The sequence below is a fragment of the Podarcis raffonei genome, chromosome 1, assembly GCF_027172205.1.
Source record: "Podarcis raffonei isolate rPodRaf1 chromosome 1, rPodRaf1.pri, whole genome shotgun sequence".
In the NCBI taxonomy this organism is placed as follows: domain Eukaryota; kingdom Metazoa; phylum Chordata; class Lepidosauria; order Squamata; family Lacertidae; genus Podarcis; species Podarcis raffonei.
In genome coordinates this window covers 47,750,294-47,776,585 of record NC_070602.1, presented here as the reverse complement: position 1 = coordinate 47,776,585, position 26,292 = coordinate 47,750,294, and the positions used below count along the sequence as shown (strand labels likewise).

At 42.1% G+C, this 26,292-nt stretch overlaps 1 protein-coding gene across 5 annotated transcripts in view; it reads right to left on the bottom strand.

The window, feature by feature from the left end:
• Positions 1 to 26,292, bottom strand: part of ACTN1 (actinin alpha 1) — an 89,274-nt gene that overhangs the window by 5,285 nt on the left and 57,697 nt on the right. Inside the window, exons 7-20 of one of the 5 annotated variants that reach the window (XM_053385149.1) lie at positions 25,487 to 25,568; positions 23,663 to 23,748; positions 15,535 to 15,627; positions 14,228 to 14,458; positions 12,418 to 12,565; positions 10,737 to 10,887; positions 9,987 to 10,095; positions 9,042 to 9,182; positions 7,119 to 7,301; positions 6,312 to 6,446; positions 4,676 to 4,855; positions 3,104 to 3,250; positions 1,600 to 1,680; positions 1,007 to 1,072 (exon numbers count right to left, since the gene is read on the bottom strand). In XM_053385149.1, the coding sequence (XP_053241124.1) occupies positions 1,007 to 1,072; positions 1,600 to 1,680; positions 3,104 to 3,250; positions 4,676 to 4,855; positions 6,312 to 6,446; positions 7,119 to 7,301; positions 9,042 to 9,182; positions 9,987 to 10,095; positions 10,737 to 10,887; positions 12,418 to 12,565; positions 14,228 to 14,458; positions 15,535 to 15,627; positions 23,663 to 23,748; positions 25,487 to 25,568 (1,833 nt within the window). Of the gene's footprint in view, positions 1 to 1,006; positions 1,073 to 1,599; positions 1,681 to 3,103; positions 3,251 to 4,675; positions 4,856 to 6,311; positions 6,447 to 7,118; positions 7,302 to 9,041; positions 9,183 to 9,986; positions 10,096 to 10,736; positions 10,888 to 12,417; positions 12,566 to 14,227; positions 14,459 to 15,534; positions 15,628 to 21,729; positions 21,816 to 23,662; positions 23,749 to 25,486; positions 25,569 to 26,292 lie in introns of all 5 variants that reach the window. The other 4 variants (XM_053385140.1, XM_053385125.1, XM_053385131.1 and 1 more) reach the window with 4 other exon arrangements.

The window sequence follows — 26,292 nt, the reverse complement described above, 5'->3', positions numbered from 1 at the left end:
TAAAGATGGTGTGCCTTTCACTGTGAAAATATGAACTGTTCACAAAATGGCAAAGACATGCCTAGAGAGAGCTGTGTTGCTCATCGACATTGAAGTCACAGAAAATATGCATAAGAGTATTTAACAGAAAAGGTGCCCAAGACTCTTGTGCAGCTGTATCCCACACTGCATAGTTAAATGGTTTTCATCTGTTGGTTGATATATTGCTGGTATTGCAGTTTGTTTTTATTGCGAATAAATCCAGTTGTTTTTGTGGATTTGTGAGACCGACACAAAATACCATTTTTGGCCAAAGGGGAGCTTCGAAAATGTTTGAATAAAAAATCCCCTTAAAACAGGATTCAACTAATGAATCCTGTCAAGCAGAAGCCCTGAGCAAGGACTTTCACATGTGTCATAGGGCTTTCCCTGCCTTTTCTCTCTCTCCCCCCAAATTGGCTCTGGGGCAGGGGTTGAGAGAACCTCTGCAATTGCATGCAGGGAGAGGAGGGTGGGGGCGACCCTTCTGTCTGGCAAGCCAAAATGCTAGCCCTGATCATTGAATTTCTTCCATACCAATGGATGTACATGATGAAGAAGAAAAAATCATTTTTTGATAAACCAAATCTTGCAGTTTAAATGTGGGAAAATGGACTATTTTTACAGCAGAAGGACAAGTGTGAAGGGTTGTTGTGTGGGCTGCTCACAATGAATTAGCAACAAATGCATAATTATAATGCAAAAACAAGCAAAACGGCCAGGGGAGAACAAGGCTTAGACATTGTTTTGTTCTACTTATTCAGAGGGCAACCAGGAATCAGTTTGGATTATATTCTGATTCTTCTTCCAAAAATAAAGTATGAAGTCAGTCCAGTTTGTAAAGAAATATGCCACTGATGCCATAGATTTTATTCACAAGTCACGGGACTGACAAAGCTTTACCTGGGTTCACTAGCAGTATGCCCTTTTCTCGTTTAAGGGTCAAATATACCATTGTGAATATAAGTGGCAGGTGCTTCTACATTACCATATTGTAACCAATGGAGATAAGGCAGGTGCGGAAATCTTCAGCATCCATCATGCCAGTCTTCTTCTACACAGTCATAAAGGGATGGAAGAATGAAAGGGGAAAGAGAGGAATAGAAAGTAGAGATGAACTCACAGAAGGTGTTAAAAGAATGGATTTGTATGAAGGAAAAATGGAAGATGAGTTATATTGAACAAAAAAAGAAAATATGAAAATAATTTGAAGAAAACAAAGATATGGATTCATTCCATTGAAAATAAAGAAGCAGATGAAAGTTTAAGGATCAACAACAAGAAGAAAAAGGTACCGATAGGAAGATAATTTTTTAAAAAATGGAGAAGAGAAAGGAAGGCAAGAAGAGTTTTAGGGAATCAAGCAAATGGAATGTGTAACCGAGAAGAGAAAAAATGATTTGACAATGCATAAAGAAAAGAATGGAATTAAGACAGAACATACAACAGTATGCAGAAATATGCACAATAAAATATAAGAATATTGACAAGACGGATTAAAACAAAAAAGAAGAGAAGGGAGAAATATGTTATTCCCTTAGGGTTTGATATTTGCCTGAGTTCCTTGCTAGCATTCAGTACCTGTGCATCGTTTCCAATATCGTAACCCAAGCTGATGAGGCAGGCTTTGAATTCCTCGGGGCCAAGTGTGCCGGAGTGGTCCTGGTTAGGCAGTGCGCCAGCCAGCAGGGCATGCAGTGCCAGTGGGGTGGTGGCATAAGACGAAGAAGAGAAGGAGAACAACAAAGGGGCAAGGAGAGGAGAAGGAGGAGGTGCACCATGCAGCAGGTGGAGAGAGATTGGGGGGAGAATGGCATGCAGGAAATAAAACAGGGGAAGAAATAAAAAGTGCACAAGGTTAGATACTGTGCTCACATTTTGTATTGTGCTAATGCTGCCTTTTCTTTTTTTCTTTTGCACTTCTTTCTCACAAAACATGACCATGCCAGGGACAAATGTTTGCTTTGAAGACTGCTCTTCATTAGAAACAATTAAATTTTCTTCAACAAGTTTAGAAGCAAAACATTTATTGAGCCACCTGGACTGCAGAGAAGCATTGGACACATTTGGAATATCCTGTTGCTGAAGCATCTTTGCGCTTAGAGGAGCCTTGGATTTAGAAGAACATGTGAGTTCATGTAGTTTAGAGTGGCCCCAACTCTGCAGCCATTTTTAGTCCAAAAGTTTATCCTTGCAACAGAACTTGGACCAAGTCTCCCGCTTGATGCTCCCTGCACTGAAAACTAGACCTTTGTCTTTAACTTAGACGTTTACCCAGTGATGTGACGCAACATTAAATTGCCTTTGTATTTTCTAAATTGTAAAAAACAAACAGAAACAACTCACATAGTGAATATAAGCTACATTAAAATGTGAGTGAGATAGAAGACTTGACAGAGCACGCCTAAAAGCTACACACTATTAGCGCATGAAGTGACTACATTTTTTACAGCCATTCCGTGCAGCCAGCTGTCTTCCTTTGTGCTGTTGCTGACATACAGTATTTTGTCTGGATTCAGTGGCTTGAGCTGAAGATTGTTCCATGCAAGGTTAGCCTCGGTCTTTTTGAGGCAAAAACCTTAAGAACAATCCAGAAGGAAGAACGTGAAGCACAGGCAGTGTGGCCTGAACAAGAGGCTTACTGACAGTGATACCTGACCTGTGAGCTTACACATGTAGAATATTTGTACTGCAATGAGTTATCACTGTACATTTTCTAATGGATGGATAACATACAAGAGCTTTGCTAGGAAGGGGCATGTAATCAAGTTCAACAAACAAACAACCCCACAACCATTACCTACTCTCACGGAGGCTCATTAGGTTAATGTGGCCATTTCTATTAAATCTGAGAAGGGTTTGAAAATCAAAGAGATATGTTTTTAAACGTTTGTGTTAGCATTTCCTTTGAGTCCCCAAACGCTTTAATGTTAATGGACTCTGCCACATTTTAAATTTTTTTTTACTTGAGCTGTGGTTTCACAAGGAGAATCTGAGCCTTGGTTTCCATTCACTTCTATGGAGAAACTCTCTGAAGTTACAGGCACTACTAAACTCCACCATCCCAACCACCCATGCCACTTACCCTGTCAAAGTGATTGAAGGAGGCGCGGAATTCATTCATCTGCTCCTGGCTGATTCCTTTGGCATCCCGAGTCAGAATCTGGTTTTCCACTTCATTGGTAGTCCTAGCAATGGTTGTGAGGAGCTGCTCCCAGCCCACTCTGATGTGCTGGAGGAGAAAAAACAATTTCCCGCCTACATTTTAAGTTGAGAAGCAGCATCTGGAGACTAGTCAAAATGCAGTAAAGTGATTGTAGACTTGGAAAATGTGCTGCTCGGTAGGGAGAGGAAGCACATGGCGATGCTGGTTGCAGATCATGGGAGTTGTAGTCCAAAACATCTGGAGGGCTCCTGGTTGGGGAAAGCTGACCTAGGTTTTCATTTAAAACAAGGGTAGGCCTAATCCAGCCCACTAGACCTTCCTATGCAATCCACAGCACTCCCTTGGCTTCCCCAGGTGCGTGCACATTGGCGTGGACCATCGGAGAAGTGGGGAGGGCATAATTTTCATCCACCGAATGGTACTTTGGGTGGAAGGTTTTTCCTCTACACAGGAATGAAAATTGCCTATTGCTCCTCAGCACTCCAATCAGCTGTTCTTCCTGATCAAGGTATCCTGGGTAGAGAGGTTTAAACTGCCTGGCACCCTGTGATGGAGAAGAAAACCACCATCACCCACAGCTGATGTGTGGACCAGCCAAGGAGTGGTAGGCAGTTTTCATCCCTATTGTCATGCACTGGAGGTTTAAACCTCCCCACCCAGCCGGCTGCAATGGGGATGCTCCTCAGATGGTCTGTGCCAATCAGCTGAGAAGTGAAAAAAGAATGATTCTCATTCCCATCCTGGCACTGCAGTAGGTACGGAAATATCCTCCTTCCTAGCTGATCTGCATTGATCAGTTGAGGAGCTGGGGGGGTGAGCTTTCCACTGGAGCAATGCAGCCCCTAGCCCAGGTTCCCACCCCACATTTAGACAATGCTGATAAGAAACTGCTTCTAACACAGAATTCCTTATTGATTGATTGAATTTATATACCGCCCTATACCCGGAGGTCTCAGGACAGTTCACAGAAAAAATCACAATATAAAAAATATATTGTCATGATAATTACTTTAATGGGTAATTCTTACCAACTAAACAGCTGGCAAGCTCCAGCGACTGCCCACTCACATTTGCATGGACTCCTCAGACTTGTCTGCAGTGTTGTTCCTACACTTTTAAGGTTGTTGCCTCAAACCTGTAATCCCTTATGTGCCAGCCAGTCCCCATTATGTGAGGGCCTTATTCCTCACAGAGAAAATATTCATATCTTGGCTGCAAACTATGGGCCTTAAGCAAAGGTGAATCCGGTGGGGTCCCAGACTGTGCTACTGAATGTTAAATCAGTCACCCTCTCTGTCATTTGCACAAGTGAAGGCTTTAGCCAAAAGTGTTGTATGTCAATATCTGTACACATCTGCATGGCTAGTCAGTGCTACTAGTTTAGCACCCTTTCCCCCAACATCAGTTTAATCAAGAGCAGGGTTGGGTGGCTCAGGGTATTACTCCTTGCATGCCTGGGCTATACCAGCACAGACTCCCCCTGGCCTTTACCTCCATAGTGTAGTTGGTGTGCTTGTTGTCAAAGATGAGCGCCTCTTGAATCTGTTGGTGATCTCCTTCGAGCTGATCAATCTTTGGTTTGTAATTCACAATGCTCTTCTCGTATTGCCGCAGGTGATTGAGTTGGTCCTCCAGAGTCCCGTGCATCTCGATGGAGATGCGGCCAATCTCCTGCACGAGCCCAAAGGAAATGAGCAGATGAGTGACAAGTTTCAACATGTAAAGCATTTGTCTGCAACTGTTCCCTAAATGGACTAAAACATGCTTTAACCACAGGCCTTGTCATCTCAAGGGGAAAAGAGCTTTGCTTGCAGGTTTTTCAGAGAACAGGTAAACAAAACCGAGTCGCTGGAATAATTCACTGCAGCTCTACTGAGTTAAATATTTAACACCAACTGAAGACCTGCCCAGCTGTGTTAAGGGCTTTCAGAAGATAAATTTGTTTCCTTTTTAGCACAGTTACAAAACTATCCTAATCCCTTGCTCAGTGCTGCTGGTGGGTTTAGGTGGAGGTGTCCCTCCACTGACTGGGGCCATTGCAGAAATCCTCAATATGGCTAAAGCACAGGCTGTTGGGAAGCTATCATTGGGGGTGTTCCCACCAGTGGTAACTAGTACAGGGCTCTGAAATGAGGCATTACAGGTGTGGGGTGGAGGCAGAGCTGAGGGGGGGTAGGCAGTGATAGATCCACTGGATCCATTTCAAAGAGGGGAGATGATCTGGCCCAAAGCCATCCACTGTGCCTAGAAACATGGCTCAAAAGGAAGTCAGGAGGAGCCCTAAGTTAGGGCTTCACTTCATTTATTGGGTATGTATTACAGATCAGTTATAGCTGAGCCTCGCAGATCTGGAGCTACACATTGTTTTAAAACCATGTGTATTATGATTCTGACCAGATGCCCCTGTAGGCAAGTTTAAAAAACAACAGCCAAACAAATATGCACAGCTGCACGTACAATGTGGTCTGAAGCTACAGTCAGTTGTGGTGTATGTGTTTTAAAACCAATCTGAAGCTAATTCTGATGGAGCAAGTCTGGAACATGCACATGCAGACGAAAAATGCAAAGCACAAACTATTCCTAAGGCACATCTCAGTTAATTTAGTACCTACTTATTTTAGCATTTTATTATAGAAAGCCATCCTCAATAATTTCTTGCATAAGAATGGTTTTTAAATAAGAAGTAACCACTGGCCATTGAGTATCTTAAACAAAGAACATGTGTATTTATGAAGATTAGTAAGGAGAGAGAAAGAAAGAAAGGCCACTTTGCAAGTATAGCTTAGCGCAGATATACTGGCTCAGGGGGGGAGGGGGAGATTGCAGCTGCTTTGTTCTTCCCCAGTCCTTTAGCTCAGCACAGTGTTGCAGCTAAGCCAAGATCATGGTGAAGCTCTCTCCTTCTTAGCCACCGTCTGTAGCCAAGGTTTGTTCTGGAAGCTAGCATGTTTGCAAAGTCCCAGTAAGTAAGCCATGGTTTGGGTTTTCATGCTGTGCAAACCAGGCCAAAGAGAGTGGTGACTTCTCTCAGCACAAATCCTTTTCACTGAAAGGATGAAAAGACAATGCCCAACTAGGAGGCTCTTCAACAGAAAAATGGCAGTTTTAAGTATTAGCAAGTTTTTACCTCCATCTTGGTTTGGATCCAGGGCCCAATGACATTGGCCTGAGCCCCAAACTGCTTGCGAAGTCTCTCATTATGCTGCTGGCGTGCATGTTCTTCCATCAAAGCCTGGTCCCGCCTGGGAACTAGTTGTCTCACCTTCAGCAAATATGAAAAAGCTTAGAAAAATTGAGCTTACTGCTGTTAAGCCTTAATAAACACAAAGCGTTCTGAAGTCAGAGAAGCCAAGTTCTGTGCACTGTTAATCAAAAGGATAAATCCAGCCCTCTTCTGAACAAGTAGGTATTAAAATAAAAAATTCCATTTACGTGGATTAATGTCCACAAAGAAAATTAACACCTCCATATCTATTACAGGTGAGATGCAACATCAGAAATGTCAGCAGATCATCCAAAAGTCAAGATGGAATGCCAATATTTCTGTAAGTGCTCCAAATAAATTAATTCTACTTGGTGGGAGCATTGGTGACTTAAGTCACCAGGCCGCTCAATAAATATATATTTCACAGGCGAAAATTATTTCCTACAGCACAAGAATAAAACTGAGTTCAGAATTACCTTTTATAATATGCACTGTGGATTACTTGCCTGCAAACCAAGAGTCAAGATATTACATTGCACATCTGTGAGAATTTCAACTAAGGCTGCAATCCTATGCACCCTTACTTGGGAGGAGGTTCATTGAATTTACGCCCAAGTTCAGTGGGATTTACGCCCAAGGAAAAACGTCTGAGATTGAGCTGCTTGCCAGAATTCCAAAAGCAGGCTTCCAACCTAGAAGAATAATTGCCAAGCCTAGAAAGCGACTCACGTGGTCCCATTTGCCATTGATTTCCTGTGGGGTGATGGTGGTGTAGGGGTTGGTTCCTGCCATGTTGACGTGGTAGGTCTGAACGATTTTTGACACTTCGTTGTGGATTCCTAGAATGGCCTGTCGCTCCTTGTCTGCATCTGGCAAGGTAGCTTTGAACTGTTCATGGGCTGTGGTCAATCCCTGAAGGAAACAGAAAACACAAAAACAATTTTTAAAAAGAACAAGCCCATTCCTCATCATGCTGCGTTATAAAACACCAGCACAGGATGGAAGAATCTGTGTGTGCAACAGGACATTGGAATAATTTAAACAGTGTCAGGGAAAGATTCCCTTTTCTACAAATGAGAATTATAAAGGCAGGGAACTGCACTGGAGCAGTGGAAAATTAAATTGTGCAGCAATTAAAACTTCCTACTGCATGACCACTGAAGGACATGCTGGAAAGATTTTAAGGCAAGAGTGCCAAAAGCACATTTCCTTTTTAGTATTCTTGGAGGCCATTTTCTTACATCAGTTAGGGGTTGGGCTCTGGCATTTCTGGGTTGCAGGCAGGGATGGCGAAAGCTCCCCTTTGGTAGTAGATGGTTTAGCATAGGGGAAGGTAAAGGAAAACTGAGTCAGAGCCCAAATCTATACCTGTCTATTCAGAAGCAAGCCCTGCTGATTTCAACAGGGCTTCCTGTTCCATATGTTGGTGTGAGACTGCAGGCTTACTTACTGCAGGCATTACTTACAACTGTTCTGAATACTTGTTTTCTAAAGAGAAAGATGCCTAAGCCCAAAGGGATGGCAAACTCTGGCTCTCAAGATGTTGTTGGACTACAACTCCCATCAAGCCTGACCACTGGCCATGTTGGCTGGGGCTGATGGGAGCTGGAGTCTCAAAACACCTGGAGGGCAAAGGTTCCCCACTCCTGCAGTATATCAGCTGATTTTCAAAGACTGTTATTTTATGACTTTTATTTTTTTATTTATTAAAGTTGTTGAAGGATGACAGGGCAGTTCCTCAATCCTTAGCACAGGGAATGACTATGACTAACCAGAGGTGAGAAAAGCACTTTTTATGTGTTCAGGAGGCACTTTTTGCCGCACATTACTAAACATATGCCAGGTTTTTTGCCATGCTGCAGAAAACAGATTAAGTTGTTGAGACCTGGAATTAATGTAGCCCTGATCACTGAATCAAAAGGGTTAGGTGAGAACAATGTGTTTATTTTTGGAACAAGACACATAATAGGTATAGGCCTGGGAAATGGGAATGTATGGGAAATTTTAATTTTTTTGTAACCATTTCGAGAGGCGTAGTTGTGCTATTGCAGCAAAAATATCAAAGAATCATGTGGCACCTTAAAAACTAACACATTTATTATGGTCCGTGAAAGCTTATTGCCATAATATATTTGTTAGTCTTTAAGATGCCATAAGACTCTTGTTACTTTTGATTTTTGTGTTTCCTTTTCTCTTTTCTCACTTCATTTGCTTCAGTTTGTATATCTAACAGGCAGAGGGAACCATCCAATCTTTCCCACCAGTTTACAGGCAGTTGCTGTTACCAGCCTGAGCTGTTGAGAGAAGGTGATTTATTTCCATTGCTAGGGTTTGACAGGAAACATTAGTACAGTGGTACCTCGGGTTACATACGCTTCAGGTTACAGACTTCGGTAACCCAGAAAAAGTGCTTCAGGTTAAGAATTTTGCTTCAGGATGAGAACAGAAATTGTGCTCCAGCGGCGTGGCGGCAGCAGGAGGCCCCATTAGCTAAAGTGGTGCTTCAGGTTAGGAACAGTTTCAGGTTAAGAACAGACCTCCAGAACAAATTAAGTACTTAACCCGACGTACCACTGTATCAGCTGATATTTTGCACCCTATGAACAAGAGCCAAAGATGTATATGGCTTATCCGGTGAGAGAGGGTACATACCTGGATCTCCTCAATGGTATGGACTATGAACGTGTCCTGAAGATCTTCCATGGCCCCCTCCATCCAGTTATTGAAAGGGGCAGCTCGTTTGGCATATTCTAGATACAGCTGGTCAATTGTCTCCAGCAATTTTTCTGTTCTCTAGGAAATCCACCCAGATAAAGAAGTTAGGCACCTTGAATTTTCCCCACACTCCCCCTATCCTAATGACATTTCCTCTTTTGTTACTCTTCGCAGTCCTTTCTCCTAGTTTTCTTTTTTTAAAAAAAGAAGCTGTAATTTACGTACGTATTTATTTAATTTATATGCCACCCTTCTTCTCAAAGCAATCCAGGCAAAGGACTTAACATTATTGACATTTAAAACAGTACACCTTCCCTTTTCCCACAGTCCACAGAACCACAGTTAGGAAGCAGTTTCAAGTTACAGATTTTTTTTCAAGCTTTTTTTTAAAAATCAAAGAATTGATCGCAAAGCAGTTTCCAACCATCAAAATAACAGGAAAATCAATTTTAAAAATATCATTTGATCTATGATTCAGCATTTAAAAGCAATGGATAAACCATTGTAAAACATCATAAAATCTAAAACTAGAACATCATAAAATCTAAAACTAGGCCTTCTTGGTAGTGGTGCCAGGCATAATACAAAGCAGGTCCATCGTAAGCCTGGCACCACTACCAAGAAGGCCGTATCTTGCATCCTCATGCAGAAAACAACACTCACCATGGGAACAACAAGAAGGACCCCCTCTGCTAATGTCAAAACCTGGGCAGGTTGGTATTGGGAGTAGGCCTGGGCGATATATCAATATATCGCCCAGGACTGGTATGAGGAGCAGACCGCGATGTCGGCTTCACTGAGTGAAACTGCCACCCCACTCTGCCCTCATACGAAACAGAGGGAGAAACAAGCTGTATATGAAACATATGAAGAAGCTTTTACCTCCAGGGCTTCTCGTCGTTTCTGGGTCAGGGCCCCAAGGTTATCCCACTGGTCACATATTTTCTGGCACCTGGCATTGACACTTGGGGAATCGTAATAATCCAGCTCACTAGCAAAAAAAGTTGAAAAAGTGGTTAACCAAACACATTGGTAAAAGTTGGAATCTATTCATATTTTTTTTAAAACCCACAAACATGTTGAAACTGAATAACCTGCTAATGCTGTTACAAAGATGAAGAATAGAACTCTGGCTGGATCAGATCAAAGGTCCATCTAGTTCAGTATCCTGATTCTAAAAGTGGTCTCCCACACTTGTTTATCCGCCCCCCGCCCTACCTTGACCTAGCAACTAATCTTCGGAGGCATATAGCCTCTGCACACGGATGACAATTCTTATCGGCTCAGCTAAGCCTTGAGCTTGCAGGCAAAATGAACATACAGATGCAGGTATTCAAATATGGATCAATGAAATCTATGCACATCAGTTGTTTAAACCCCTATTGCATTTTGTTAGGTGTCATAGTGAAGAGGTCCCTTTCTCCCCTCACCGGCCTACACCCCTCTTTTTGTGCTTTCATCCTTGTCAATGTTTTCTTTCAAATAAGAGTGCTTCCCTATAGTCCTTGTGTCTAAAAAGAACTAGATTTGCCTTTGAGCTCAACGGGTTCCCCAGGCTTGCTGACTGTTGAAAAGGCCACTGTTTGGTTTTGTGTCAAAAGGTGGAGCCCATTTGCTAGGTGAAAGCCGTACTTGAGTTCTTGTGCAATAGCAGCAATCTGTTCCACACGGTCCTGATGAGCAGCAAGATCACTTTCAAATGCCTCGTGCTTCTTTAACAGGGCCTTGATCTCTGAGAGGGTGGCAGTTTCATAATCCTTCTGCTGCAACATTGCCTCTTTACCTGAAGGGGGTGCCAAAACACAGGAAAAATGAGCAAAAGACCAACAGGTAAGGAGTTTTGAGGAGTTTTGATAAAGCAGCATTTCCTTCCTTCCTTCCTTCCTTCCTTCCTTCCTTCCTTCCTTCCTTCCAAAATAGTTTTATTAACTTCCAATATATAACAATTACAAAAAGGGGAGGGGATTCCAATTTGCCTAATCTAGTTAAATTTGCCCAAATCCAATCTGTGATTTTGGTAATTGCCATTCTTCAGGGTTCTTGGCAAAGTATTTTATAAAAGGATACCATATTTCAACAAAATTGTCCTCATCATTTATATTAGTCAATGCATGTAATCTTTGTGTTCCTTCTCCATGAGAGGTCCAGAGGGTGGCAATATGAGAACAGGCATTTTTTGTGGTAACTCCCCACTTTTGCAATACTCTCCCAAGGAAATTTAATAAATAGAAAGTAATAATAATTAATAACAATTTAATCAAGCCCAATCCTCAAGTTAACATGAATAAATTTTACCATTAACAGAGATTTGTTGCAGGCTGCCTTTATTTTGACCCATGGGGAAAGCCTTGGATTAAGAACAGGCAATTTTGGGACTGCATAAATTATCTGAGAATTGTAAGCTTCCATATTTTTGCAAGGATGTTTATTTTAAAAAAACATCTGTCTGCAACCCTACAATTTAACACATGCACAGAACAGAAACACAGTATGTGCTAGTGGACACAAAATACAGCTCTCTGAGAATCTTAGCTTTAATTCTTTAAAAATAAAAACAAAAACAGATCCCTAATGACTAGAAAGACAGGCTTGTGATGCCAAGTAGATCTTAGAAGCCTAGAGACCAGCCAAACAAGATCTCCAGGAGTCCCAATATCAGTAACCCACGTGGGGAGGAGAAGTGGTTTGCCAGGTGGGTCAGAGGTGCTGTACTAGCTTCCTGGCAAATGGGTTGCTATTGTCTACCAGGAAGGAGAGGGCCAAGGTGGCAGGAAGGTTGATGCAGTGCAAACTCACTGACAGAAACACCAGGTTAGCCCTGCTGTTGCATCTGCACCACACCTACTTCCTGGCTGCCTCAGTCCTTTCCCTCTCCCTCCTCCTGGTAAGCGATGATGATTCCCCTGCAGGGAAGCTAACACAGTGGCTGTGTCCCCACTCAGCAAGCTGCTTCTGGTGAGAAGTATTGCTCTTTGGCGTTAACTAAAGCAGGGGTAGGCAGATTTCCAGCTTGCAGGTTCTACCTCCCTCGCACACACAACCATTTCTGGTTTCTCTTCTAAGCTTTATTCATTGCGATTGAGAAACAACTAAAATTCAGAGCTGCCCAGAGATCTATTCATCATCAATTCTCCCTTCTACCTACCCCCCCCAAAAAGTATGAAGAGCATGCTAATTTACTAATAAAGATGAGAATTTAGGCTACCTTGGCATGGATCATCATCTTATTTCATAATAATAACGGTGCATGAATTTATTGTTACACAGTGCACACAAAGCCCTGGCAATAGGACACATTTAGGATCTGTTTTACCGTCTGTCCAGGATTCATGAATGCAAGCTTTTTGCCGAAACTTCTCAGCCAGGTGATCCAACCGTTCCAATCTTCGGATTTCGTTCAATAGCCACTCCTCGTAGCCTTTCTCGGCCTGTTCTAGGCACCCCCATGCATTATTTATATCCTGTAGCGATCAAAGCAGAAGCACAAACACGGTCAAGGAAGGATGAGCAAGTTCAGAAGAAGGGAAATATTCTGAAACGTCCTCAGATAGTTTCCCCAAGCTGGCTGGCGAATGGCCTGTGCTAACTGGAGGTCAGCATCACGCCAGAAAGAGATGTGAAAAGGAAGTTTCAAGTGGGCAAATAATTTTGACAGAATGGCAACTGCTTGCCATTACCCTAGAGCAGTGTTTCCCAACCTTGGGTCGCCAGCTGTTTTTGGACTACAACTCCCATCATCCCTAGCTAGCAACACCAGTGGTCAGGAATGATGGGAATTGTAGTCCTCAAACAGCTGGAGACCCAAGGTTGGGAAACACTGCACTAGAGCACAATGGCATTTTAACAGAAAAACCATGCAAACCACTGGAAGGTCCACAAGCAATTTAGAAAACAAGTGTCTGCAGAAGCCTGCCACTAATCCATTGAGGAGGGCTAAGGCTCTGAAGCACCAGCAGTCCTGGGCATGGATGGGCTACAGAGCATGGCAAACTGATAGGCAGACAGCACCAGAACCAGGGACAGTAGGAACTAGAGGCAAGGCTTAAGCTAACTAAGCAACATCTGGGGAGAGCAGTTTACCTGGACAGTTGCTGCTGCACTGATCTGCCACCTACCAATGGCAGCAATGCTCCCCTACTCAGCGCCTGAGGGCCCCAGTCCTGCCACTCAACACCTGGCCCAGGGCGGGGCCTGATGCGCTCTGTAAAGGACTGCTGCTGCTGCCGCTGCTGGGCAGAGAGGGCTCCATTTTGTTTTGTTTTTGTTTAAATTGCTGTTATTTTTTACCTATGTCATTTTAAACTGATATTAATGCTGTATTCTTAGTTTTAGATTTATGTAGAAATTGTTTCCCATTTGGCTGTGTATTTTTTTGATGTGCTTTATTTATTGTTTATGACTTTTGTAATTATGTAAATCTTGTTATGCTGTAAGCTGCCTTGAGCATTGTTTTTTAACTGTGGAAAGGCAGCATACAAATAAAAAATGATGATGATGATGCAAGAGGTCTGTTTTCTAGTCGCTACCTCCCTGTCCCCAGCTAAAAAGCCAGCTCTCTGATACGAAGATGTGCAATATGATATGAAGATGTGCGATCCTGCAAAAGTAGTGTACTTCCTACTGCCTCTGGGACCAGTGGTGAAAGAGGTATGGAGTTGAAGAAGTTTTGGGATCTGAGAATATCAGCAAGGAAACATGATCAGGACCAGCAGAAAGAAAGCACAGCCTACTGGGGCTCTTCTGCCTCTATCAAAACATGGCAATGCAAGGAGTGGCCCCTTCCTGAGATGATCAAGTGGAAGGATTTCCACTGCCTTCAGGGTCCTTGATGCCCCAAGGTTTCTGTGTTGATGCAGGGGTGAGTGGATCCTGAGCAACAGCAACCTGGGACACCCATAATAATCGTTTTGCATCCATATTCTATAGTGGATGACAAGAACATGCTGTCAACTTGCAAGAGCTATACCATTCATGAATGGTTATCTCTGTGGACCACAGGCTGTGATGAGAAAGTCCACTGAATGCCAGGATGGGATACATGGGCCACTTGAAAGTGTCAGCAGCCATAGAGCATGTACCTAGAAAACTTGTCTTTTGCTCAGAACTCGGCCAAACACACTCACCGATACCATTTTCCCTTCAGAAGGCATGAAGGCTGGCCTGTTGCTAAGTCGCAGCTTAGTCTGCAACGTATTGAAGTTGATTTCCAGTTGGCACTTCTCTTGGACTTTGGGAGGCTTGTGAAGGCGGCGGTAATCTCGGAAATCCTCCAGTTTCTGCTGCATGGCCTGCATGGTGTTCTCTGGAGCCCGATTCTCCAGCCAAGGTATGGTGCGGCGGATCCACTCCAGCAACTGGAAAAAAGGAAGCAAGTCAAACAAGAAAGCGGGAACTGTGCTAAGATTAGAAACCCATCATTGCTGACATTTAACAGGGTCAAGGGTTTGATTTTTTGTTATTTGTGGTTTTAGTCCTACAATCATCTTGCCTTTCATGCTTGTAATTTTATTTGCCAGCAAGGTTCAGCAACTGGCAGAAATCTAGTTTAACAGACTTGTATGTTTGTGTGTTTTCACACTTCGCATCTCTAGACTTTACACTAACAAGCATATTTAAGGATCTGAAACCTCAAGTAAGATAAGCACGCAATCCAGCTTTTAATTTTCAACAGGGCTAATGAGTATTTCTACATCATGCTTCTGAGTTTATTTCTGCTGATTTTTGGTGAAGGAACAATTCTGAGGATAGTCTTCCCAGGGCTGCATATATTCCTAGCTCTTGTGGTTTTTGAGTTAAGTTCATTTTGTGGTGATATTACTACTACTACAATTGGGGTGATTATAGGTTTCCTTTGACAATTTCTGCAGTAGCATTGGAGTTAAATTAACATTTTTGTTTTGCCCATGCCTGCTGCCACCACCTGCAGGCCACTATTCCACTCACATGTCAGGAGCAACTTCTAACTATCAGTTAATGCACTCTTTCCTATAACCTAAGTCATCAGTTTCTTTCCCCTATTAGTGTTTAGTTTCTTAGCCCCAGCATTATACAATGCTATTTGGGTTTTTTAAAAATAATAATAAATAAATAAACAGATCACTAAAGGAACATTACTTACATGGACCTGAAGGTCACACCAGAATGAATTTAACATGACTATAGACTCTTGCAACTGCATACTTAAAAATATATGTTGCTTTGATATCTGGGATCCAAAACTGAGAAATATATAGATCCCATAGCAGTCATCCCCAATCTGGTGCCCTCCAGAAGTTTCAGACCATAGTGCCCATCATCCCTGACTGGGATTGATGGGAGTTTATAATCCAAAGCCTTTTGAGAACCAGGTTGCAGAAGGATGTTCTATGGAATATCTATCTTTCCATTTCCACATAGCTCTTGTCAAGAAATTGAAATCAGGAATACCTACATCACTGGCCAACTTCTCATAGTCTTCCATTAACTGTTCATTCTCTTGATTAACTGCCAGCACCTTGCAGATACGATTGGCTGCTGTTTCCGCCTACCGAAATTTAGAAAGAAAGAAAAATACATTGTTAACAAAGATGTTTCCTTCAGCTTCTTGATGCTTGCCTTTTAGGAAAGGCACAGTTCACTCTGTGTCTAAGAGAATGTTACTGGTCCAAATTTATCTCCACACTATGAAGATTTTGAAGTGCTCTTGCTGTCATTTCTCTTCTGAGAGTTTTGATGTGAATGTACACTTGCAATGCCTAAGAGGTTTTTTACCCTCTACATTTGCCCATATCCATTTAGGTGCACATCCGTATCTATGCACATCAATGTCTGGTATGAGATAGAATGCATAAAGTGGAAAATTATTCTTCGAACAAGTAAGTGCCTATCCAAACCTTCTCTGAGGCCATCCTATAAAACTAAATGAGGTAAAAATCTAACCCCATTTGTCTCGATGGATCAATGGTTTCCATTTTGCTTGTAGAATAACATTCTTCCACCTCAAATGATCAATGTTTTCCATTTTGGTTGTAGTTATTCTTCCACCTCTGTTTTGAGGTGCTACAAGGAATCACTTCTCACCAAAACTAACTTGCCCCTGAAGAAAGTGTGAAGCCACAGGTCTACTGTTGACATCTATTCCATACATATCCAAATGTTCAAAGCTATCAAAGTGTTCTCATATGAAACTGTAGCTCTGCTGTGATCGTCTCACATTCTTAGGTTTTGGAAGAAACATGAACTTCCCTTAATCTTACAAGAGTTCTCATTATTACATATATTGTACTAGATTTTTAAAAATAGAATAACTGATGTATACTTTTAGGAATTAACGCCAAAGGTAGAATTGGGTTTGAGTAGTCTACAGACTCATCCCAACCTGCCAATTCAGCCTCAAAGTTACATGAGGGCAGAGGGCCTAAATAAAAGAGCAGACTGGGGGCAGCAGGAAGAGAAATAAAGCCTGAAGTCCAAAGTTGTACTGCTCAACAGTCCTAAGAGGCTACAAAACTGTCCCTTGTATCTTTCACTTGAACTGCAACAATATCAACTGAATTATTTTTCAGATCTTCAGAGGGTAGCAACATAATTTCATTTTTTAAAAAAGCTGAGCCATTGCTTGTTAAAACTTTGAAACCCTTTTTCTATTTTCCTTTTACACTTCACTGGAACTAGCAAAAACAAAAACAAAACCAACCCTCTAGTGCAGCCTTCTCCAAACTGGTGTCCTCCAGTTTGATTTGGACAAAAACAGGGGAGGGAAACTGATTTCATCCCAAGGGCTGTGTTTCCTTCTGTAGGCAACATGCCAGCAGTGGGCAGGGACAGTCAAAACTAGGTAAAACAATTTTGCCTTTGTACAGTAGGCTTAGTTTCTACATCCACTTAACACCCTCCTCTCTGTCTTCCAGCCACGCCAACAAGTCATTATCAGAATCCAACACCACTTCCCAGTCAAGCCAAAACTCTCAAGGAGGTCATGAAGCAAGGCCAGAGAAGTGGTCTGGCCTTGGGAAAGAGGCTGTGCTTGAGGGGGGGTTTATGCCTTCAGGAGAATCCTGCATTTCACCTCCAGGCCTGAAGTTCCTCGCCCCTGGACAATGCTGGCTCTGGGCTTATGGGAGCTGTAGTCTAAAGCATTTTGAGACCAGCTGGTTAGAGAAGGCTGCTCTGGCCCAACATATCTGAGAAGCCATCTCGTTCTACATGCCTCATCACAATCCCCCAAGAAGGATGAAACCATCTACCTGCCAACCCAGGACATCTACAGCATGGAGACATTTTTTTCCAGCAGCTTCCTTGCTGAGTTCTTGTAGTGAAAGTCTTAGTATATTTCAAAAGCATTCTAAGAATTCCTTTACTTTGGCAGAGAGTTGAGCATTCTGAGCATCTTGATATAGCTATCTTGGGCAGATTTAGGGATGAAGCAGAATAAAAATATTTATAATAAATAAGTAAATAGCTTTTAAAAACCCCTAACAGGCTATCCCATATCAAAACTGAGAGGAAACCGAAGCAGTTTCCTACAATGCTGATGCTCACATTCAACACTAAGCTTTTGGCTCCAGAGAAGATAAACCAAAATGACAACATTTACCCTTTTTTGTTTGTTTGTTTGTTTGTTTGTTTAGGGATGTGTGGTGTTTGAAGTAATGATAATCAATTTTTTATGCCAAGGTAAGCTGAATTCTAAAACATTATGAAAAATAACTGAATGTGCATTAACTTTACTTTCTCATTTTGCATATTTTTTGTATTGACAAATCACAGAACTAGAAAGGGCACTGAAGCACCATTCGCTGGTCTCTAGAAATCCTAAGATTTTGGGCTTGCACAGAATTCTGGGGCAGAAACAACCTGCTTTTATCCACCACTGAAAGGACTATGCAAGCTTTCAAACTGAACAGGCCTCTTTTAGCCACTTCAAGTTGGCAGCACTTGAACATTCTCAATATAAATTGTTCTCTTCTGGTGCTGTAATTAAATGTATGTGAATTGCATGTGAATTGCAGAGGGAAAAGGTTGTATTATGCCACCACTATCTGACATCCCTAAAGCATTGATATTAAAGTACTGGTAAGTTCGCTCTACTAAGAATCTTGCTATTTTCCCTAAAAACTTGCAAGTACAGAGACTTATAACTTATTTGGGCAACTTGTTCCACTGTCCAGTAACAAAAGGGGTATACTTTCATTAATGGGTCCAAAATGTATCTTAAGCAAATACATGCCCACAGTATTTTCCTATAGGTGACTAGACTGCAGTGGCGTAGCGTGGGTTGTCAGCACCCGGGGCAAGGCAAGTAATTTGCGCCCCCTAACCCGTGGATTTGCGCCCCCTAACCCTAACCCCCAGATGTTGCGCCCGGTGCGGCCGGCCCCCCCTGCACCCCCCACCCTACGCCACTGCTAGACTGTTAATCCCAGATGCTACCCATAGAACAGGTAAGGCTAGATAGTGCCAATAATGCCTCACCTTTTTGTCTCAACATTAAGAAAGAACAGCATAGATATGGCTCCCTATCTCCCCTGGTGTCTAAATGAATGAGTGTAAGGCTTAATATAATAGATATATAAAACAATGTGGACAATGTCTTTTCGTCACAGATTAATGATGGAATCCGGAAATGCTACCTATCAAACGGAAGCTTAATCAAAATACTTGCCTATAATTATTTCCAGGAATCTCCTTCGACAGTGTATTAAAAACACATTATTTAAAACCATCTAGTAATAAAAACACTCATGCAGTTTAGTGTTATTAAAGTTGGAAGCAGTTAGGGCGGAGGGAAGAAAGCAAATGGACCAAAGCAAGTATATGTGTAGAAATACATAGACACACACGCACACACAAAATCATATGAAGGAAAAGCAGCCAGTCACATACACATCATGGCAGGCTGGGGCCCCTGTACCTTTAAAGACTCAGTATAAGAGAATGAAAGAAGCAGAAAGTTGATCATGTGACCTCCCCTTCAGGGCTGGTAGCAGTAATGAGAAATCTGAATGAGAAATGGAGCGACATCACAGTAAGTCACCTTGTCAAGTAAGAGGGCAGAGCTTGAAAAGACACTCTGTGCTCCTGGGCAAGGCCGAAATGCATGCTTGCTAATCACTCTACAATAGCCCCAGATTTGGACTGCTACAAAGGGAAAGGGACCCTAACTCTTTCGTCCAGGTCATGAATTCATTGCTGGGCTGACTGGCTAGCTAGGTGACAGTGCATTCATTTAAAAGAAAAAAATTATAAAACTTTGGATTCTGCTAAACTTGAGATTATATATTGATCTTCCGATTACTATCCAAATGTTGTGCAACTGATGTTCTCATTTGTATCTTATCAGCCATTTCAAGGCATCAGGCACTAGGCCCCACCACTGAACAAAGCTCTTGTGCCCCATTCTAGAACACTACAGCACTGAGATCCATAGTCTATGCTGTCTGCTAGATATATATTAAATCCAGAGTAGTGTTACACAATTTCAGGGTAAAAAAACCTGGAAACATGGTCTTTGAGCAAAGTTTGAACGCTCCCTGCAGAAACACTCATGTCCCAGGTTTTCTATAAGCTTGTCCTGAAAGGGTAATTAGTGAATAAAATGTATTCTTTAAAAAAATACATATTTAGAAGGTCTGCTGTCACTACATATTTTAAAAACTACAAAATATGTCCTTTAGTACTTTCAGATGCTTGTAAATATTGGTGACATCCGATGTTGTCTGCCTGCTTAAGCAATAGAAATTTGCTTGTGGAGAAGAGAGGAAAGAGAAGCCCCATAGCAATGGTGGATATCCTTTCACACTATGTTGCATCTCATTCAGTATGAAGAGTTAGGCCCAAGGGAGCAGGCCACAGTGAAGTCAGTTTTTCAGCAGCTAACATGGCATGTCAGTAACATATGAATTAGGCCCCAGAACGAACATTTTCAACTTAGTTTGCAATATTTCAGTTCAGCTTAGAGTTACACCTGTGCCTGAGAACCCCTGTGAATCTACCAACAAATATGGGACAGGAAAAAGTTATGAATGCAGTGTGACTGCAGAATGGAGAATAGGGTCCAAGAAAGAAAACTTTGTGGAATGGTTATCTCGTTCAGTAAAGGAAAGTCTTGTTACATTACCAGCTATCCTTATCAGAGTTTAATTGCCCAATGTGTGCCCAAGGAGCCTGGACTAAGGTCTGTTTTCCCCTTGGCATCTTTTACTCAGGTATAGATGCACGATGTCAGTGCCAACGCTAATGACACACGTGTGTTTGAATCAAAGCTTTTCCACAAAATGCATCTAAGCCGTGATACAGAACCAACAGAAGCCAAATATTTTGCAGACGAGTACAAAATGTCAAGGGAGGATAAATCCACTGAGAGATGATTACATAGATAAAAAAAGCCGTAAGGGTAAGGGGACACCGTAAGTGGTACAAGGAGGGAAAGCAACAGAACTACCAGCAGAGGAAGGACACAGATGGATGGGAGCAAAGAGAAGCAACATGGGGCAGAGAAAAAGTTAAAAGGTGTATGCAGAGACTGTGATAATCAATTGTGGCATCAAAGGCTGGCTGTGTGAAAAAGATGTAAGAGAACAGCCATCCCAACTTACACAAATCACTAGAGTTTGGCCATGAAACAATAAGTAAACTGAGCAGGAATTCCATGAGCTTGGCATCTACAGAACAAGACCTTCTGAGGTCTCCCATTGGGAGAACACCTGTCAAAGCAGAAGTGGCCATTTATATACATCCACGTAGACATGACCAGATTCCATTGATGGTAAAGCAGAAGCAGCAGAGGGATTTTGTTTTTATGGCCACATAAAGGCTGAATGGCAATTTTCTGACTTCACTTGGAAAAGTAGCTGCTCGGAAATTAACGACCACTGTTGGTATACTGCCAATAATAACGGAGACCTCTTGCTTATAAAATAAACCCTGCTGAACAATTGGTTTTAGGTTGCATGAATGGGGAGCAATCTACGCATGATGCTCAATCATGCATAGCTTTTTTTGAACATGTTCTTAACTAAATCCAGCTGCAGAAATTACAGTCTGGAGCAAAAGATTAGTACAGAGGAAAATATCAGAGAACTTCTGCAACTGAGCATCATTTGCAGTCTTGACCTCAGTTGTTTAGCCCTATAGTAATTATTACTGATGGCTAAAAGCAACTCTAGAGCTGGGTCTTTAAAACACTCCCAGCAGGCTTAGCATTGCCAGTGGTGGACCAGTGTGGTATCAGCCACCAAAAATGACTGAGAACAGAGCGCTCTAAGGAAACCAGCACCCAGCTGAAACCAGCAATGCACTTTCCAATAGGCAGCCATCTGATCTGTCAGCAAAGTATTGAATATGTTCTACAATATTAATTTGAACCAGTAGGCTGCAACTTGGGTGTTCTAGGCCAGAAATATTGTCTGGGAAAAAGCAGAGAGACCCACTACATTGAAAAAAAAATCCACTGAGTTCTCAACAAAGTTAGAGAGTGTTTTTTTAATCACCCAAGATGCTAAGGAAGTTGTGACAATATTAGATAGCTCAATATGACAGCCAGCACTGGATTCCATACCTCTAACGGTTTAGGGTATCTTCCTCTAAATTTGGTGGGCGGGAAACAGAAGGAAGAGGAGGGGGTTTGTTAGGAGTAAAGTCTCACCTTCTGCGCACCTGAGAAGGCGTGGTAGTAACATGAAACATAGGTCATAATGGCCTTCTCATCCGGCCTTAGCGTGCCTATAATATCTGTGCAAAGAAGGAGAAGAGGTTGAAAGGATAAAGTAAGAAGCAGCACACAGAATAAAATAAAACAGTCATGGGTGGTAAGAGAGGGGAAAACTTCCCATCATGCATTGCAGGACAGGCCAAACAGATTTCCATGCGGAGAGCTGGGAATTCGGATCAGAACGTGACCGGCAGGGTTGGCTTTGTGGACTCCTGTGACACTCGTTCCCACCTCCCATTTTCAGCTGTGGTTTCCAAGCAACCAGCCTAGTCCACATTGCTTTGACACAACTCCACAGTCAGTAGCCTCAACCCACTTGCAGATGGGCAAATCTAGCTTTATCTGGGGGAGTAAACAGCCAGTGCCATGTGCCCATTCTACATACAAGAATAAAGTAGCTAAATTTGATGAAGACACTATATAGAAGTTAAAAGGCATGACAAAACCCAGATGCAAGGCAGAGAAGATCTGTTCTTGCAGTGCCAGTGCTTGACATCTTACTAGGGCTGTCCCATGTGCATTTTCTGAGCATACAGCTCTTCCCATTGTGCTGTGGGCACAGCTACCAGATATTCCATCTATAAAACTGCAGATTAAAAATGGATGGATTTTTTTTAACTTCAGCTGTGTGCATTGGAAAAAGATGTGGAGTAACCCCTTGCCTGGTACAGTTGATTTTAAGGTAACTGCATCATGCAATTGCAGTAAAATGACAGAATGCCAATGGCATGTCACTAGGAGTTCTAGAAATGCTGTTTACATCTGAAGTATTATCATACTGCTCCCTGTTTCACTTTAGAAGACACAGACATGCATATCTGTCCATTTAGGCAAGGCTTCAGTATTCCATGATCTACTTTCTATCAGAACCCTTCTGGCCCACCAAGCAAGAGCGCATGCTCAGGATCTCTTAAAAATTAAGGCATAATCTGATAATGCACAATTGCTTAAGAACATGAGGAGTACCCTAACTAGAACCATCAGGTTCAGTATTTTCTGCAAGTATCCCAGAAAAAAGTAGGTGCTCCACAACTTCTGTCCACCACTGTCTTAAGCTGTAGCTAGTGAAAGGTTAGCATTTAGTCTACTTTAGTGGGAAATGACATGACTTCTGGATCCATTTTCAAGCTTCGGCCTACTTACACACTTACTTGGGAGAACACCTTACTGAACTGAGTGTGACTTAACTTCTGAGTGAACAAGCAGAGACTTGTACTGCACAACCCATTTGCTCTACGATGAGTTCTCAGATACCAAAGAACAGTTGATTCATCAAACTGCAATGCTCTGTGGAAACTTCCTGTTTGGGACATCCTGTCAGTAATGTTTTCAGAGAATTTGGCAAACAGAATGCACATTTTCTGTTCTGCGGCATCCAGGTCTTATTTCTTAAAATTATGCCCTTTTGCAAAATAAGGAGGCTCAATCGCACAGCACTGATGCTGATCAGCAAAGCAATTCAGCATGGATTAGCTGGCATGTAGAATGTTATGATGCTGGATCACTATGCATGACAAATTACTATGCAAAATACTTCCCCCCCCCCCCGTGAGATTCACCTCGAGAGAGAGATCTTTGTGTCCTGTGGATAAAAGCAGAGCTCCCACTGCTATGAGAGTGACCCGCTGACTTGCACCAAAGTACAGATCTGTACTACATCACTGACTGTGGGTTTGTGTTTGTCCCCAACTGGACCCCCAAAATGATACATACACAGAAAGCCATTCGGAGCCAACAAGCCAACTCTGCCAAAAATAATAATAAAGATGCCCGTAGCTAGATAGGAGAGAGAGAAAGAAAAAAAGGTTTGGACATTAGCAAGAGGACCAGGTGCTCTGTGTGGAGGGAGCTTGGAATCCTGCGATACCTTCTGGGCTCCTGAGAAGGCGTGGTAGAAGCTAGAAACATAGGTCATGATGGCCTTCTCGTCAGGACGGGCTGTTCCAACAATGTCTGTCAAAGAAAACCTGAAGTTAAAGAGCATATCAACTCATGGGACGTGAGCAAAGCGAGATGGATCACCAAAAGGTTATGGGGACGCCAGGTGAGGGGTGGCAGTGACTATTAGAACCTACACATTCTCTACATATAGGTCTTTTAGATACTTTCTTGGAAGATGATTTCCCCTCTTGGTTAGGGCAATTGTCCCTGTCCTCTTCTCCTTACCACAAAAAATACATATTCTTGGTGCAAGTGCCCAGTAGGACACAGAAGAATTGTGTGTGCTAAATTGAGAAGATGAAAGACGATCTTAAGCTGCTGTTTCAGTGAATGATAGCAAATGGCCACCATTCTCAATAGGCTGTTAGTCTGAGTTTTCCAAACATCTAAGGAAAGCAGGTGCTTATCACCTCTCAAGCTCAGGCCATGTAATGTTTTCATAGTGTTTCCTTGCTGCTTTGAGGATTATAATGGCGATGGAGAACAATAGTTGCCATAGCACAAAAAGAGAAGCATATTGCCATGCACCTAACCATCTGCTTCTTCTGTGAGCTTTCATGGGACCTACATTTGTCTCAGTAACCTGTGATAGTTCAGTTTGGTGGCAAATCCCAAAGGATAAGAAATGCCCTTTGTAAAATTCAGAGCCAGCAACTTTGGGACTCCATCTGAGGCTACCTGCTGGGATGAATTAGGTCTCATTACCTAGCTGCATCTAATACCATACTATGCATATGAAAGAAGTCCTGATAAAGATGATTTATTAAAATAAAAAAAATCTAGTTGAATACACTGTCCTCTTTAGCACACAAAAGCTCCCTGGATAGAGGTAATGAGGAATGGACAGAGCATAGCCAGTACAAAATGTTCTCCCAAATTTTAAGGGGGAAAAAAGAAAATGTCACAAAAGGGAACAGAGCAACAAAGGCAACTTGAAAACTGTGGATTTCAGAGCCAGTGTAGATTTTCAAAATGCAAAAGCAACAACATGAAAAAAGGGGAAATTTAACACATGTTTCCAGGAATCTAACTGCTGAGAACTGAATGTTATAATGGTCACATGCTAGATCCCTTGATTAACAAGTGTGGTGGCTCAGGAAATAACGTGCCCAGAGAAATGTAACTAGTATGTAAGAGACAATGCAGGATGATCTGCCTTTGTTTCCACCTCTCCTTATGTACTGTAGAGATACCATGTCATTTGCTGTTTGTTGAGAATTCAGCTTGTTTGTTCATGGTGGAGTCCCAGCCTAGTCAGAAACAGGTGTCCTGTTACTACTGAATTTACAAATGAGCTCCACAATAACAAGCTACGGAGCAGTTTTGGGAAGTACAGAGAATACTAGGGAAATTTGGGAGAAAGTATAAATGCAACCATGCTGTCATTCATCTTAGGTCTGGCTTATACATTTCTGGTGATGCATGGAAACTACTTCATCAAGGTCAGATCTCACGTCAGAATTATGTGGCAGATCATGTTAGAAGGTTCCTTTATCCATGCTGCTGCTCCCTAGGGGCTCTGACATAGAACCTTCCATTATCCACACTTCTTGTGCTGTTATTCAAATGTTATCAGGATAGGATCCAGCCAATAGAAAAAAAAAATCTGCAGTTATTCTAGTCTAGGTACCTGATAAGAAGGATGGGGAACTTTTGGAAGAACTAGTTAAGTAGAGGTAGAAAGTTTGTGGAACTTCTTGGGTGTGTGCGGGGGAAGAGGAAAATAAATCAAAATTTGATTCTACTTTACCTTCTGCATCCAACATCTTGGGGATATCTAGGTACCTTTCAGCCACATCAAAAGCTGTGTTCAGGTTAGTGAGAGGATCATCCTAGGAAATAAATAATTTAAGTTAGCAATATGTAAAAACATGGCAGAAAAAACAATTTATATACCATACTAGGGCATTGATAAGTGAGATCATTAGAGTCACATTCTAGACTGATAATTACAACATTAATATGAGTTGCACATACCACAAAAATATGCACTTAACACCCCCAGGTCAGATTGTTTCTACTAGTGAACTAGGAGGTGGAATGTTGACAGGACCTCCACTTCCCACCACCACAAATGCAGTAAAGGGCAACTATGAGGGCTATGTGCATTTTCCAAAAGGCCTCTCTGTAACATCTTCTTTATGGACTTTGAAAGGACATCACATATTCCGTCATCTCCCCTTTCCACTAGTCTGCTTACTTCCTGGACCAGTACTGAGCAGGAGAGCTGTCAGCTTAAGACGTTTGTCCCTGATTTGTGTAAGTTGCAACTAGAGAAGGTGCAAATCTTTTCAATGCCCTGTCTTGGTAAGGGGCAGTATGAGAAGCCACCCTCTACACATATAGAATCTCCACTATACCCCACTACACTATATAGGGTTTTTGTTTCAGTGGGCTCTCTTGAGCTGAATGTTAAACAGGTTAGAGAAGATGAGGCCCACCCCAGTTTTCCTTTGTTCTGTCTTCTCGGATCCAAAATTGTTGGATATGTTAGTTGAAATATCTACCTTTGTTTTGTTAAAATTTGAGGATACAAAAACAATTTTTTCATGACTT